At 46.6% G+C, this 15,496-nt stretch overlaps 1 protein-coding gene and 1 pseudogene across 1 annotated transcript; one reads left to right on the top strand and one right to left on the bottom strand.

Moving 5' to 3' along the window:
* The first annotated feature begins 2,927 nt into the window (after positions 1 to 2,927).
* On the top strand, positions 2,928 to 6,631 carry LOC124674931 (annotated as a pseudogene).
* A 2,077-nt stretch (positions 6,632 to 8,708) lies between these two features.
* On the bottom strand, positions 8,709 to 15,168 carry LOC124678930 (glycosyltransferase family 92 protein Os08g0121900-like). Its single transcript, XM_047214783.1, has 3 exons — positions 12,601 to 15,168; positions 12,320 to 12,521; positions 8,709 to 10,355 (listed from the first exon to the last, which is right to left on the bottom strand). Exon 1 carries the CDS (start codon positions 15,166 to 15,168, stop codon positions 13,405 to 13,407), a length of 1,764 nt encoding a protein of 587 aa, XP_047070739.1. The 3' UTR covers positions 8,709 to 10,355; positions 12,320 to 12,521; positions 12,601 to 13,404.
* Between the last annotated feature and the right edge of the window lie 328 nt (positions 15,169 to 15,496).

The following is a 15,496-nucleotide window of genomic DNA, read 5'->3' as shown; positions in this document are numbered from 1 at the left end:
ATCGGCGGTGAGTTGAGCCCGCCGGACCTTGATGGTGTCCCTCCATTGATCCGTGTCCGGCTTCGGCGGCGGCGGGATGCCAATGCCGTTCACGGCCATCTTCCAGCCGCCGCTGCTTGGCAGCCGCATGTCCGGCGGGACTGGATACCGGGCGTGGTACAGCGCCCACGCCTCCGGCACGGTGAGGCTGCCGCGGCCGAAGCCGTTCGCCGCGGCGATCTTGCGGGAGGACGAGCTCGACATTTTTGGAGCGGCGAGGAGAAGATCTGGGAGGGGGGAGGCGGCGGCGACGATAAGGATTGTGAGCGGCGATAACTGCAGGGCGTCTTAAAACAGCGGCGGCAGCGGGTGGTTGCACGCAATAACTCCGGCGCGGACGGCCACACGGCCATGCACGACGAGACGCGTCCCTGCGTCGCCTGGAAAAACAGGGACGCCATTAACGTCGCTTGACCAAAGGTAGGCGAAGGGGTTTTAGCCTTTCGTGCCGCTGACGGGCCGGCCCCGCCACTCCCCGCCTCGCTTTTCGTTGTGTCCGGCGTGCCCGGTGCGTCCCCTGTGGAACGGGGACGGGCTCGGGGCGCCGGACACCGTATGGGGGCGCGCCGGACAAAAATGGGCTTTGGGGGACGCGGCTAGAACGGTTTTTTTATCTGGCGCGCCCCAAATCACTTTGGGGGACGCTTTGGGGACGCGGCCGAAGATGCTCTAAGGGTGACTTCTTTTGGGCTTGTGATTCTGCATAAGCCTGCTTCTAGATTTTGGTGGGGAGAAACTGCTGTGGACAGAAACTATTAGGAGACTTCTTTTGGGCTTGTGCTATTTAGCTTATTTGCTGCCCTAAATTGTTAAATGTCTGTTATGCCCTTAGATCTGGGGCAGGGCAGAGGAGCTCGAGGACGAGCTGGAGGATGAGCGGTGCAGGGGTGGCGGCGGCGGCGGCAGGGGGCTCGGCGGCGGCGGCGAGCTCGAGGGCGAGCTGGAGCACGAGCCGGGGACAGAGCACGGGCAGTAGGTGAGCAGCGACGGGGAGGGCGGGATCCGGCCGTCCCCCGCCGGGATCTGGCGTCGGCGACGGCGGGAGGGGGGGGGGGCTCGGCCGCGGGCGGCGGCGAGCTCGAGGGCGAGCTGGAGCACGAGCGGGGCTCGAGGGCGGACGGGAGCTGGGCGTTTCGTTTTCTCTCCTGGCTCACCTCAGCGGTGGCATTTTCGTGTAAATACTGCAAATAACATGACCATTTGAAGAAAACGATTTGGGCCCGAGCGGAGAAGCTCGGGAAACTGGTTGATACCAGTTTCTCTCCACTGCATGTAAATGGGCTTCTGGGGAGATTCTCGGTGGGGAGAATCTTGACACTTCTTTTGGGCTTCTGCTGTGGGGAACCTATAAGCCTGTCCAGAAGCCCAAAAGAAGTGTCGCGCGATGCCGCCGTCTCCAAAAATAACCCAGTGGCGGCTATAGCAGCTGTGGCGCGCGATGCATCGGGTGCATTTCTTGGTGCATCGGCGGTGGCGATGAGGGGAGTTACAGACCCTGAAGCTTTGGAGGCGTTGGCGTGCAGGGAGGGCCTGGCGCTGGCAACCGACCTTCTCTTACGGCGGGTGCGAGTGGCTTCTGACTGCCTGAACGCCATTCGAAGTATCAATGGTCAAGGCAGGGGCGCCTATGGTCACATAGTGATGGAGCTCAAGGCGAGGGCGACGGAGTTCTTAGAAGCCCAGTTCGTCCATGAGGGTCGTTCGTCGAACGGCGACGCACATGGCCTGGCAAGAGGATCAGTATCTCGAGATCTTGGCCGGCATGTGTGGTTCCAAACCCCACCTGATGGTGTATGTATGAATTATGATATTGTTTGAATAAAGGAGGTGGGAGTTGTTCTCAAAAAAAAAAAAAGAAGCCCAAAAGAAGTCACCCTAAGCCTGTTGGAATCGGTGGCTTGTGAGCGTTTTGCCGGTGCTGTGTGTAGGCCTAGGTGGCGGTAGTTCTGAACTTGTTTGGTTCGCGTGGTCAAAGTTTTCTTCTTTGAAGAGGAGCGACCATCCCGGAAACGCTGGAGAGGAGGACGAGGCAGACCACTCCCACGAGCTCGCCGCCACGCCTGCCGGCCGTCAGAGGTATGTCCGCCCCCCTGCTCATTCGATTGAGAGACGGTATAGGTTGTGGTGTGATCGATCTGGCCGCCGCCGCCCTTTTCATTGGATCCGTCCGGCCTGGAGTGGATCCCCGCGGCCGCGCTGCTGGCAGGAGGAGGCCGGGGGCGGCGCATCTGGGAAGGGAGAGGGGCGGCTACCTGGGAGGAGGCAACGGTTGCGCATCTGGGGAAGAAGCTCGGGTAGGTTGAACTGGGGCAGAGAGATTTGGGCGGCTTGGGAGCTCGGCCGGGGTGAGGTTGGTTCAGGCAGAGATACGCGGGCAGCCATGTAGTGCGGAGGATGCAGCCGCCGTGGTGCTCAGTGGCGGGCACAAACGTATGTGGATATCCATTTCTTTTTGCTAGAAAAAAATCAGGTAATATTTAGTCACCTAGCTCAACGATTCCAGCTATCCTCTCGACCGAGAATCAGCAATATTTGCCTCCATGGTAGTCCCACGAGGCCTCTAACAGTCTAACCTGGCTCGCTCCAATGATCCAGCGCGTCGGTGATCGATTCAGTTGCCGAGGAGGCGACACATCCCGAATATGGCAAGGGACGTGAGTCTGCACTCTGTACTGCAGACGCAGACCACATGTAGAGCCCCATAAACCAGATGAGCAACCAAATTTTGTTTAGTATTGAACAATTTATCAATCTTTGTCTCCTGTAGACCTGTACTTCTGTGTTGCACAAGTAGCGAACCATCATGTTTTTGCATTGTATTTTTTTTATCTTTTTCCTGAATTTGAATACCCACTGTCATTATCCTGTGCCTGCCCATGGTGGTGCTCTCTTGAGGTACAGGAACTGTACTTTTGGGTGAAAGTGCTGAAGTTCTATGGACATGTAGTGCTGCATATACTGAAAATTTTACTGAATTGCTGCTGAATTAAAGCCGCACAATTGTTGAATCTGTACGGTTGGCACGCTTAGGCGACGCCTAGGCGGATGTTTTTCCAAGGTGGAGGGGAGCGGTTGGACGCCTAAGCGTCGCTTAGGCGACGCCTTTAAAACCATGGTTTGTATATATTGCTGGTACTGATTTGCTTTTACTGAATTTCAACCTGCTGTTTATTTGTCATACAGATGAAGATGACGACGAATTCATGAGCATATCCAAAGAGGAAATGTTTCTACTCATTATTTTGTGTGAGAGAAAACACGGGAATTTGGGAGAGAGATGAGAGAAGACACAGCCAGGAATTAAAACATAGTTGTTGGGTGGTAGTTATAAGATATTATTAAAATATAGGAGAGAGAATATAGATGTCCTGAATAGACCATCCACTGAAAAACTGGGAAGATCTAAAAAAGAATCTTTTTTTAGATCAATGTCTATACGAAGATATAGACAACCAAATTTAGACCATCCACTAGAGATGCTCTTATGGGGCCACTTGCCAGAATCGGAGATCCAGGGGTGAAAGATAGGAGCAGACCATGAGGGGGCGTGTCTCTCCGGTGCGTACCCTACAGTTCGGGGGTCACCTCGCCTTCATCTACAAAATATGAAGCCACCCCCGTTGCATCCAGTGCGGCCATATCAAGAGGTAACTCCATCACCTTTATTACAATTGTTATGTTTGTTTGATTCTTAGACCCTGGGATTCGATGAAAATCACAAGTAGGATTTATGGCTTGAGAAAAGTTCACATGTAAACTGCAAGTGCTTATGGGTTGTGTCAGTAACATTGTGGCCTAGAAATCAAGTTAATTAAATTTGTAAGAGACAATAGGAGACATAACATTGTAGCTACATTGTTTCTTCGGTTACATGATTCTGTATAGCTACAAGGGGTTACCTGATTCTGTAATTGCTCCTAGAGAATGCCGCTTCCAGTAATTTTCTAGAAAAACGGCACTACAAATAATAGTTGTTCAATCTCTGTTCCATTGCAGCAAGAACTTGGACCCTATACACAGCCATACATTTGTACAGCAAAGCATATAAATTAGATTCAGTCAAATTGTGTTCCATGTTCATAAGATTTCTCTTCTCTTCATGTAAATTTTCTTTAAGAAAATACTTGGTATGCAATTTACTTCCTGCTTTACGTAACTAAAAATCTGCTCATTTTGAGGGGACGTCAAGATTCATTGTATGGTAGTGGCGGTTAATTGTCTCCTTTAAATCTGTTTTTCTTCTCTAACAGAGTGTTAACTTTCCTGAATTATTTTCTTCTTTTGTCCTTGCTATATCTCCAAAAAATTATTTTCTGAAGCTGTATAGGTAGGCTTGGTTTAGACCAAAATAATTGTTGCGAAAACAAGCCAACGAGTAAAAGTAAAGCCATTTTTTCTGAATGTAATTGCATATGTGTCCCTTTTATCCCCCCAACAATTAGTCTTAAGTTCTTTGTATTCTGAAGAAACTTATTCTCTTTCACTAAATAACGATGCATTTGTTTGTCCTGTCAAAAAAGGCTAATTTATTCCTTTAGTTTTTTTGGGTACAATAAGATATAAGATTCAGTTGAAGAGAATGATTCATTCAGATTTTTAAGCTATAGTTTGTGTTCGTCTCATTTCGGGTCATTGTCACCACAGGTCGAACCACCGTTGCGAAAATCGCTCCAGGAATCGTCATCTGACCGCCGCTCACTGCTAGCTGCATGGGAGAAGGCTATTACCGATGTCGTGGAGAGTGGTGCGGCCACAGTGAAGGTATTGAGCTCTGCCTCTTTTTTCTATATATCATCTATGATCTCTACATGTATGGCATAAGTACATGTGAGTGTGTTAGTTGTGCCGCGACGACGAGTGGGCAATTATAACACTGTCAATATAAGTGATGATAAAAATACATTTCATGAAAATGTTTAGTTCGCGGGTGTCAGATCTGGAACTGTTTATTCATAGGTTGTGGTTCATACAGCACAAATATTAGCCAAGAAAAACGTAATATTTTGATCACCTCACAACTTTACTCTAGCAACTGTAGAATTCTTATTGATCTGAGTGTAGAAAATTGTACTTATTATAGATGTTCACCGTCAGAGGTTTTCTGTTACAGTGAACTTTGTAAGTCATGTCTGAAGGGCGTCCATGATATGCACCAGTGCAAGCAGTAGTTCCTCTCTCCCTCTAAGCATGCATCACCTGATGATTTAGCTGTTGGTGATTCGGCAGCTGTCGAAGGTGTGTCTAATGGTTTGATCGATTCCCTTTGGTATACGTTCTGAATTTCTGTATTATATCAGATCTACTACTCATTATTGTAGCTTAATTATTTGTGTATCTTGCTTAGAAAGAACATCGCATGCTCTGATTTGATTCAGAATTTCTCTGTGTTTGATTTTCTCTTGACTAACAACTACCCTGCTAAATTCAACTTCGGATCTCTTAAATCCAGTTACCCAATTCAGCAAGAGGAGTACGCGCGAAACTGCCCGGAGGTGTCCACATTCATGTACGTCGAGGTGCTCAGCTTCGGTGGCAGAGTGAAGCGGACCACAGGGTGTACATGCATCTCATCCATGGTCTCCTCTCACCGTACAACGCCAGGGACTGCTTAGGTGTGTCCAGCACCGACAACTTCCCCAAGGAGCCCATAGAGAACACCCTCGAGCCAGTTGACCGTGTGGAGATAGACTGTCTTACTGGTCCAGCGGGGGTCAGAGGCCTCATATATATTGGATTCTTCTGGATCTATGTCACCTTGATGAAGTCAAGGTTCATCCATTGAAATGTCCTTGTCACAGGACATTACTGCAATACTGCAGTGTAGCCTTCATCTTTTCTGTAAGTTCATCTTTTGTGTACACTCTTTACCGTGCAGCATTTTTCCAGCAAGGTGATCCAATTTATTCGGCAAAGAGCATCTGGTTCCGGATGGGCTATCTAAAGTCACCTCTATGGCCTGAAACATTTGTATGTGATGAAAATGAAGGGCGGCTGATTGATGATAGCAACTATTTCTGGACATACACATCTACAGCATTTCCAATACTTCAGGTTACTTTGATGGATGATAATATTCGTTTCACCTGTTGAGCACAGAATCTCGTGTACAAGGAAATCATACTGCTGATATAGAGTAATAGCATTTTTTGAAGGCTGAACCTGAAGTAGTTGCGTTTGATCAGCAGCAGTGTTCTACAAGTGCGTACTAATATCACTTGAATTTTGTTAAATAAAGTCTACTCCAGGAAAATACTTTGCAAAACTTTAGGGTACCACACCCAGATTTATGTATTGGTGGGGTGGTGAAGGTTGGATGCTGATGTTTGCAGTCACCTTGTGCTGTTACATGGTGTGTTATATTCCAGGAAAATACTTTGTAGAACTTTAGGGTACCACACCCATATTTATGTATTGGTGGGGTGGTGAAGGTTGGATGCTGATGTGATCTGAAACATTCTACTGCATCTCACATTCTGATGATTGGGATTGGTTGTTCATCTGGTCATAAGATGGGGCCAAAGGGTTGTTTCTCGATAGTGATGTGAACCTATCGTACTACAAAATACAAATGGTTTGATGCATCTTTTTTCAATTTATTGTGCTCTTTCGATTCTTGGTAGTAATTCTTAGAAGTATTTTTAGTCCTCCAACCGTGATTGAAATGTTTTCTCTACAAATGTTTAGTTGTTTGGCTAGACATGTATGAGGAACCAATATTTATGTGACGACAGATAATAATTTACAAATAGCTAGCATGTATCATGCCCATAAAACGGGACATTGTCTTGTGCCTACCTTACACCGAGGGACACTTCACACTTGCATATCAAGGGTCTTTCTTTTAAGCCACTTTCCAACTTTTTAAACCTGGTCAGCCTAATCGATGCTTATTAATTCTGAAAAATCTATTTGCTTACATTTTATGTTTCATATGAAAAAATTCAGTGTCATCAACTGTAATATGCAGTATTATTGATATATGGACCATGTATATATTATGGGCACTAATCAACCAAATGGAGTACTACGTGCCACTGATACATTATCTGGGGCAGGTACCACGGCGGCGGAAATGTCCGGGTCTTGTGAGCAGACTAAAATAGCATGCCAACAAATGGAGTTGCCACGATGCAAGGCAAAATCACTATGAATATGTGAGACTGATGTTCAAGGCCCGCCCTGGTCCACCTACACACACATATACTGCATACAACACAGCGCTTAAAAACATATATGAATTACTCTATTCAATAATATAAGAAAGTAGAAGATATAATCCAAAATGAGTGAATCTAAAAATTAAAAATTAAAAAACTAAAGTGAGTAATCTATAAAAGAGCTAAAACGTCTTATAAAAAACAATGGAGGGAGTATACCCGGCAATGACACATACCAAACCGTTTGCATGTCTATCACACCTGCCACGCCGTACCACAACGCCATATAGACGGCGCCGCGAAGCGCGCATACCCATCTAGTTATATATACTCCTCACGAGTAGCTTATTCTTCCACGTGCCATCCTTTTAGCAACGAAAACTAACTACACAGTACACACGCGTATGCCTCCATGCGTACCTACGGACCGCGGTTACAGCTTGAGCGTCAAGTCAAGCTTTGGCAGCTCTTGATCTCCATCACCATAGTGCGCAACACTTCGGCCACCAATCCACCGCCGCTCCCCTTCGTCCTTGCCGGCCACCGCCGCCGTCGTCCTGCAGACGTTCGATGCACGAAACCACCTCGGAAGGTCGTTCGGTGCCGCCTCGCCGTGGATGGCGAACGCGCGGTCGTCCCATTCCAGTGCCAGCGGCACGCCGGCGTGGCGCCTTGCGAGCGTGCGCTCACGCTTGTGCGCGTTCTGGTGCCCACCGAGCGCCTGCGAGCTGTAGAACTGGCGCCGGCAGTAGTGGCACCGGAACAGCCTGCCTCGGCTACGCTCGGCCTGCGCCGACGGTGACACGCCGGCCGGCACAGCAGGCAGAGGCGCCTCCACACCGACCATGCCAATGAGATCAAGCTCGGCCGGCCGAAGAAACGCCTCTCTGCCGCTGGCGCTCACGAGCTCTGCAGCTCCTGGGCCTTCGCCTCCCTTCTCTAGCACTACCATGGGAAACGAGATATGAAAGCGCAATGGAAGTGTTGTGCGTGCCGTGTAAAAATCCTGTAGGAATTGATCAAGCAGTGATATGGGCACGGTTGTACATGTCAGCCGACTGCGACTGACTATTACATATCATCTTGTTTTTACAGTTTAGCCTTTATGTTTGACATTCATGCAGGCATTGGTTTGTTTGACTCCAAGCACGCGAGCCAAAACACCGATCTGCTGATGCAAACAAAGATCTCCGTTCGTGTGGGAGATTACATTTTCTATGTCGCAAAATGGGATAAGGAAAGTGATCGTTACAACTATCTACTCCGTAACCAAAAAAAAAGTGTTTTTCTTTCATATACAAAGTTGCCACGACATGCCTAAGTTAGGTCATCAGAATCGGTGCAATCAAAAGCAGTTTTGCCAGTTTTGGAGCCTACTGACATATCGTCTTACGAGTTACGACCTTAATTGGTCTAATTTAACAAACTATCATAGAGTGGCAGCCTTAGTACAAGGACATATCATGTGCAATGATCAGGTGCAGTACCATCACACGTCAAACAAAAGCCACCTCAGACGAAATTCTTCCAGCCAATTTTTGCAAGGACGCATGCAACGAAGTACATACACAGGCACACATGCCTTCAGTGGCATGTTTCCAAGTTGTAGGACAGAGAACAGAATCAGAAATCATATATATGTTCCATGCTAAAGGTTCTTTACTTTCTGATTAAATGGACCTCGCAGGTTTTAGGTCGAATGACGGAATAATCTTCTATGTGATCTAGGGCTACAGGTGCTGCGAACCATCCTTCCCTTGAGCACTCTCTCCTAAACTTCAGTGGGCGTTCTGCAACCAGGAAAATAAAGTTTCAGAATGTAAGGAAGAACTTCAAATGAACTGACAAAGCACCTTCTTCTCTGAGCTCACAAGCACAATTACTAAAGTTATTGTGCATAATAACAAAGCAGTGTTGGTTCAACAAACCTGATGTTCAAATATCAAACACGTTTTGAATGGGTTAGCATTTTAAGGGGTGCACTTTGGCACAGCAACTGCCCAAATAATGAATTACATAATAAGTTGGTAAGTATTCAGTTAGCAGAAAGATGCTCACATACTCACATGTGTATTTTTGGTATAATAATATGCATACAGTAAGAGTTCAAGATACATGTGGAACTTACACAATGAGAACATAACCTCCCCAGCCACTCAGGCAATCAGGATCAACAGAAGACAACAATGCTTGTGAGATTGTCTCAAATAGTTCTTCGGGTTCATTTACCAAATAAAAATTTGAACAAAGAATTTGTCATATTTACAGTGCAAAACCACATAACGGAAATTACTATGGCACTCTGGATGGCATTTCTCAATCAAGTAAACGAACCATGTCTGGTTTATACATGGACTCACAAGCACCATATACTGATTCTCAAACAGTACCAGAAACCACAAAATCTTTTGCCAGCTCCTTGCATAAAGGAAGCACTTTAATCAGATTACCTGCTACAGATATAATAGCGAGACAAGAAAGCCAGCACTAGGATCCACACAATCAATATTTATCATGTTTCAAGAAACTCGACATGAAGCAACGTGGTTCCAAGAAAGTACATATCAGACGGAAATAGATGTTGGCATACTGCCTACATTAACAATGCAACTTTGTATGGCTCATAGCTAACCCTAAACAAGAGAACCCTTCCAAATCATCTATGTAGTAATATATAGGCCAATATTAAGTGATTTCTTTGTTCTTAGTGCTTTTTATGCCTTAGTTTGGTTTTCCTGAAATACTTGGTTCAATATTCATGTTTTCTCAGGGAAGGCACTCTCCATACATCTCACAGTTACAACTGACCGCTGTTCAGTTCTTGGTGTAACTTATTAGAAATAGGGAGCAAATGGATGAATCTTGACAAGAAATCAATCTCGACCCAGGATTAAATATATCTGAGGATTATGACTAACCCTAAGCTGAATACTGATAACTACGATACACATGCATATGGTAGATTGAAGTATGTGAACGAACCATTAGCACACAGACAAATTCAAATCAATTGGACTTTTGAGAAGTAACAAAGGAAAAAAGTCGCAGAAAGACGAGAACTAATACATACTTGGCACCAATACAAATCCATGGTACATATAAATGGCTGATCATTCTCCTAGCCCGGCAATAATTGGCTGGCAGAAGTATGGCCCAAACCTACATAAAACAGTTTGTAAGAAAAAGGAGACAAAGCTCTAAATACATATATAACATAACATATTGTGGGACCAATAGAGGGATGGTGCACAATATCAAATTACGACCTCACGGACGACAAAAGAAAGGTCATAAAATGCTTGTCTGAACTACTGGCATAGAGTATAAGTTTTTTAGGTGGACAACTGAATTACCATAATCGGCAAAAGGAGGGAAAGCATAAAACAAATCGCCCAGAGAAGTGAAATTAACCTTTTTAAGATTGTTTTTTTAGATAACAGACATTAAATGCCCGACTTTAAATTAATGAAGCCACAAGGTTCACATGCGCTATTACATGCTGCGGCATACAGCTTAGCCGAGATAAGATCAAAGAACTAGAGTACCCTACTCTAGAAACTAGAAAGCATGGGGTCGGCCTCCCCGAAAAACAAACCGATCTAAGGACACTAAGGAGCTTGTAGGCCAACTGAATTTCAACATATTCTTTAACTGTAGAATAGGAATTGATACTACATATTTTTCCTACAGGAGGAAAACATGGTGATGCTTATTCGATTCATATTCCAAAAGAATATTTTAGGTCGTTGAGATCAGGGATCACGTACCTATCATGGATTTAGTATCAATATAATACTGGCTGCAAGGTAACAAACTGAAGAATAAGTGAGGACACACACGTAAAGAGCAAGAGTAGGAGAGAGGTTAGCCCAAGGTTAGGATCCAGAATAACCGAGTTTTGCCTGTGTACTGAGGGCTGAACAAAGAAACGCAGGGGGTGACTGGTGACACCTCTCTCTCTCTCTGACAATAGCAGTTCCTCCCAATCACAAACAACCAAGAAATCAAACTGCAGAAATAACAAATCAGAGAAATAGGGAAGAAAAGAATGTGTAATTCTCCCAGAAAGATTGGACAAAACTCAGTTGCAAACCTAACCAAACAACCAGAGAAGATCCCTGCAGTCTCCATGCCCTGTTGCCGAAGAAAAGGTAGTTGCATATCCTGCCAGGCAACCAGGAAAGACGAGCAATGGCGAGGCCCTTTTAGCACGCGTCTGGCTCCTTGGATGGTGGGATCTCGGGGGAAAATTGTAATCCGTCAGAAACCACAAAAAACTCCAACTAATCTAGTCAATTCTGCAAGCAACTAATCTAGTTCAGTGTTGTTAGGGTAAACTCATCCATAAATACCCCTCAAGTGCAACTCATCCTATTGGATGCCTCCCAACTAAAGTCGGTTTTTCCTGCAACTAATGTCAGTTCTGACTACAACTAATCGAGTTTCGTGTTGTCGGGCTAAACTCATCTATAGGATACCCCTCAACTGCAAATCAGCCATCCTATAGGATGCCTGCAACTAATGTCAGTTCTACCCGCAATTAATCTAGTTGTGCGTTGTCGGGCTGAACTCATCCATAGGGATAACCCTCAAACTACTACTCATCCTATATGGTGACCTGCAACAAATGTCAGTTCTTCCACTAATGTCAGTTCCTCCTGTAACTAATGCATGAAAAGGCAACTTAAGAGGGAACAATAAAGAAACTTAATAAAAATGGGACAAGCAACTAATCCCTGGTTAAAGCAACTACATATTCACTGCAAAACAACTACATATAGTGTGTGCAGAAACTTGTAACATGCTAAAAAGCAACTAAATGCACACTGTAAAATAACATGTTGTGCATCCAGCAACTTAGAACATGCTCAAAAAAGCAACTAATTGTGCACTCTGAAACAATAACGTACATGTAGTGTGTCCCGCAACTCAGAACATGCTTAAAAGTAACTGAATGTGCACTGTGAAGCAACTAGGTGATCTGATAACCACAACTTAGTTAAACCCATAAACTCAAGGACCTTCAAAGACTTGGATCACTTAAGAAAAAAAAAAGCAGGGTGATCTTAAAACATGCACAAGTTTTCAGCAATAACACAAGAGAAGGGCAGTTGCAAAATTACGTCGACACAAGAGAAGGGTGAGGTCCTTTTAGCACGAGCTCCTTGGATGGTGGGATCTCGGGGAAAATTGTAATCTGTCAGAAACCGCAAAAAACTCCAACCATAAAATATTGAAGAACAACCAAGACATCTAGAAAAAGAAATAGCCCACCAAAATATCGATATTCGGCAGCAGCAGCCACTGGCGCCCACCAAACTACAACTGCAAAATAATGAGTCAAGAGATCAAAAACCAGAATAAGAACAAAAACTGAACACTCAAACTCCCAAATGTACCGTACCTGCACCCAGAAGAACAGGTGACGCAAACCGAACAGAAGCATGCCAATAACCTGTAAAAAAACAATAATAACCTCATGCAAAACCAGAAACTACCGTGCAGTCAAAAGAAAAACAAGAGAATCAAGCACTGAACCCCAAACAACAAAAGTGAAACAAAAAGAGCTAAGCTACATCTGGCCTCAGATTTTATTCTGCACAAGGCTCTACCAGCCGATGAGTTTCAGATGGATTCATGCACATATCCTTTGCACCAGAAAAGAACATCCAGGAAAAAAGAAGGCCTTAGATTAATTCATATATATCATTTGCGTCGAAGAGACCATGCAAAAATTTGATCCGCCTCAGATTGATTGCTATTAATCATTTGAACCAAGTAAAGTCGAAAGAGAAACAAATTCCTGATGTGTCTGCCTTGTGGATTTTACACTTTCAGCAAAAAGAGCATCAGGTGCCAAAAAACAATAAAACCAAAAGGTAAATATGGTGCATCAGTGCATACTGCTGCGGAGGTCAATTTGCAACAGCTAAACCAGAATATATCATCATTGGCCAGAAATCCTAAACTAGCTCAATTTGAAGAAAACAAGTGCAGATTACTGTCTGACAGTGAATGGCTGAGAAAACTGCAAGGAGAACATACTGATGTAAGTAATGACATTTCTAATATGCAGATATAAACAATAAAAATGGCATGCCTTGGTTCTTTGTAAAAATGTACTAATCAAGTTAAGGGCTATATTTTTTTTGGCAAGTTGAGTGTTTTATATATACTAGCTTTAGTTATTTTATATTACTACTATAAGCTATGGAAGAGAGGGGGAGGGAGCAATGTCACCGTTAGAGTTGAACTCTGTTATTGCTCCACGGCCTCCAGACCCAATTCCGAACCACTTCTCACTTAGTTTCTTCATAGTATAATCCTTAAGCTCGCAAAAGCTCTCCGCCCAGCCAACTGGTTCAACAGGATCAACTCCCAGCCCGGGGGCCCGGTCATGGGATTGCAGGTTAACAGGATCTGTCCAATCTGCCACGTATGCTGACACGCGTCGTTTGAACTTCGATTTGAATTCTGTCCAAGCTTGATACTTGTAGTGGTTTATGCGAGCCAAAGTAGTCCACATTTTTTGGAAACCAGGCTTTAGTGTAAAATGGTGTACAGAATTTGCAAGCGAATCTGCCACCGCGTCAAGGCGGACCAATGATTTGTGACGCTCAGCTCTCGTCAGCCGGCAGGTGTAGCCTTGGCACACCCCTTCCTGCGGATGTGCTGTTTGGCCAGAGGGACCAAAATCGTAGCAGGGGAGGAATATCTGGCCAACCTCCGGATCAACGGAAACAACTGACTCAAGCAACGATTTCGAAGGCTTGTCGACCTCGTTCCAGTTTGGTGAAAACATGAATTCATCTACGTCCGTGAATGCCATCCATTCACATGAAGGTTGATTCAAGGCTGCGCAATGAGAAAGCCCTGCTTCCTGCGTTTTGGTCCAGGGCCAGGCCACGGTGGAGATATCAATGCCAGCAGAGTTCAAACTAGAGACCTGCCCTGCTAGGTCATCCTCGCTTGCATTGTCGTATAGAAAGAACTTCTCAACACCCACTGCAGCATGGTACCTCACCCATTCAGGCAGAAACTTGGCGACATTTCGAACCATGGTGCAGGCACAGATCGATTTCCTTTCACGTGTCACAGACAAGGCAGTGTTTTGTGGATTGTAGGTGGCAAGTGAGGGTATAGGCTCCTGGCCGTTGAGGGCTACTGTGACATGGAGGTTGCTGGAATTGAAAGGAGCCGGTGGAGAGGGGCACCTGATCACCTGCTGGGCTGAAGTGGTGGCGGGGGAGGAGGCCACCATGCCATCGGAGTCTCTGGTGTAGATGCACTGGATGTTGGAAGTGGCAGTGTTGATGACCCCTTGGTGGTGGTTCGTGCCCTTGGCGAAGAGGAGAAGATCGCCTCCGGGGAGAGGGGCGGAATCAAAGACGAGACTGTCATTCCAGTTGAGCAACTTACGGAAATCGGCGACAGGGGCAGGGGCAGGGGCAGGGGCGGGGGCAGTCGCAGGGGGGGCAGCCGAGGAGTAAGAGGAAGATGAAAGCAGCAGGGGTGGTGGTTGGAGCGGCTGCTCTGAGCCGGGCAGGGGACAGAGGTAGGCGTGGCGCCCGGGCCCCGGCAGCCTCCCGAGCGCACGCGCCGGGGAGGACGCCCCACCCTGGAAGACGCACATGGCGTTCCCCACGGCAGGGTCAGCGGACAGGACGAGAACCCCCCGGTCCGGGAGGAGGACGGCATCCTCCCGGAGTTGCGGCGGGGAGTGGCGGCGGGTGGGCAGCAGGCGCCGCGCGAAGGTCAGATCGGCCTCTGACGTCTGGCGCGGCATCGACATTAGGGTTTCCGGCGGCGGTGGCCCCGGCGACCGGAAGAGCTGGTCCTGGTGCTGCGGCCAAGTACCGCCGCCGAGGCCGATGCTGGAGGAGTGGGCGCCGAAAAAGAGCAGCGCGCCCACCGAAGCTGCGCCGACGCAGGAGAGGACGCGGTTGCGGTTGCGGCGGCGACGACTCGGCATGGCGGCGGGCGGCGGCTTTGCGAACGGCGGCGGGCGGCGGCTCGAGGAAAGCTGGGCGTTTTCGCTCGCGCGCGGGGAGTTGTGCTGCTTTTCGTGGTGCGCTGTGTTGCTCGGGGAATCAGAGACAGAGTTTGGATCTGGTTCCCGGAATTCTGAGAATATATGGACATGTGAATTGGAATTGGAATCGAAATCGGATCGGTTGCTTTACTTGCACGCAACGAAACCCGTCCAAATTTGGGTCGATTCAAATCAATTGGAAATGGAATCGGTCGCGTTACTTTGACGCAACGAAGCCCCCGGCTCGATCTTGATCTCGTATTCGTGG

Source organism: Lolium rigidum, chromosome 7 (genome assembly GCF_022539505.1).
Source record: "Lolium rigidum isolate FL_2022 chromosome 7, APGP_CSIRO_Lrig_0.1, whole genome shotgun sequence".
NCBI classification, from domain to species: Eukaryota; Viridiplantae; Streptophyta; class Magnoliopsida; order Poales; family Poaceae; genus Lolium; species Lolium rigidum.
The sequence above is the reverse complement of the archived record's forward strand: the minus strand, read 5'-3'. Positions and strand labels throughout refer to the sequence as shown.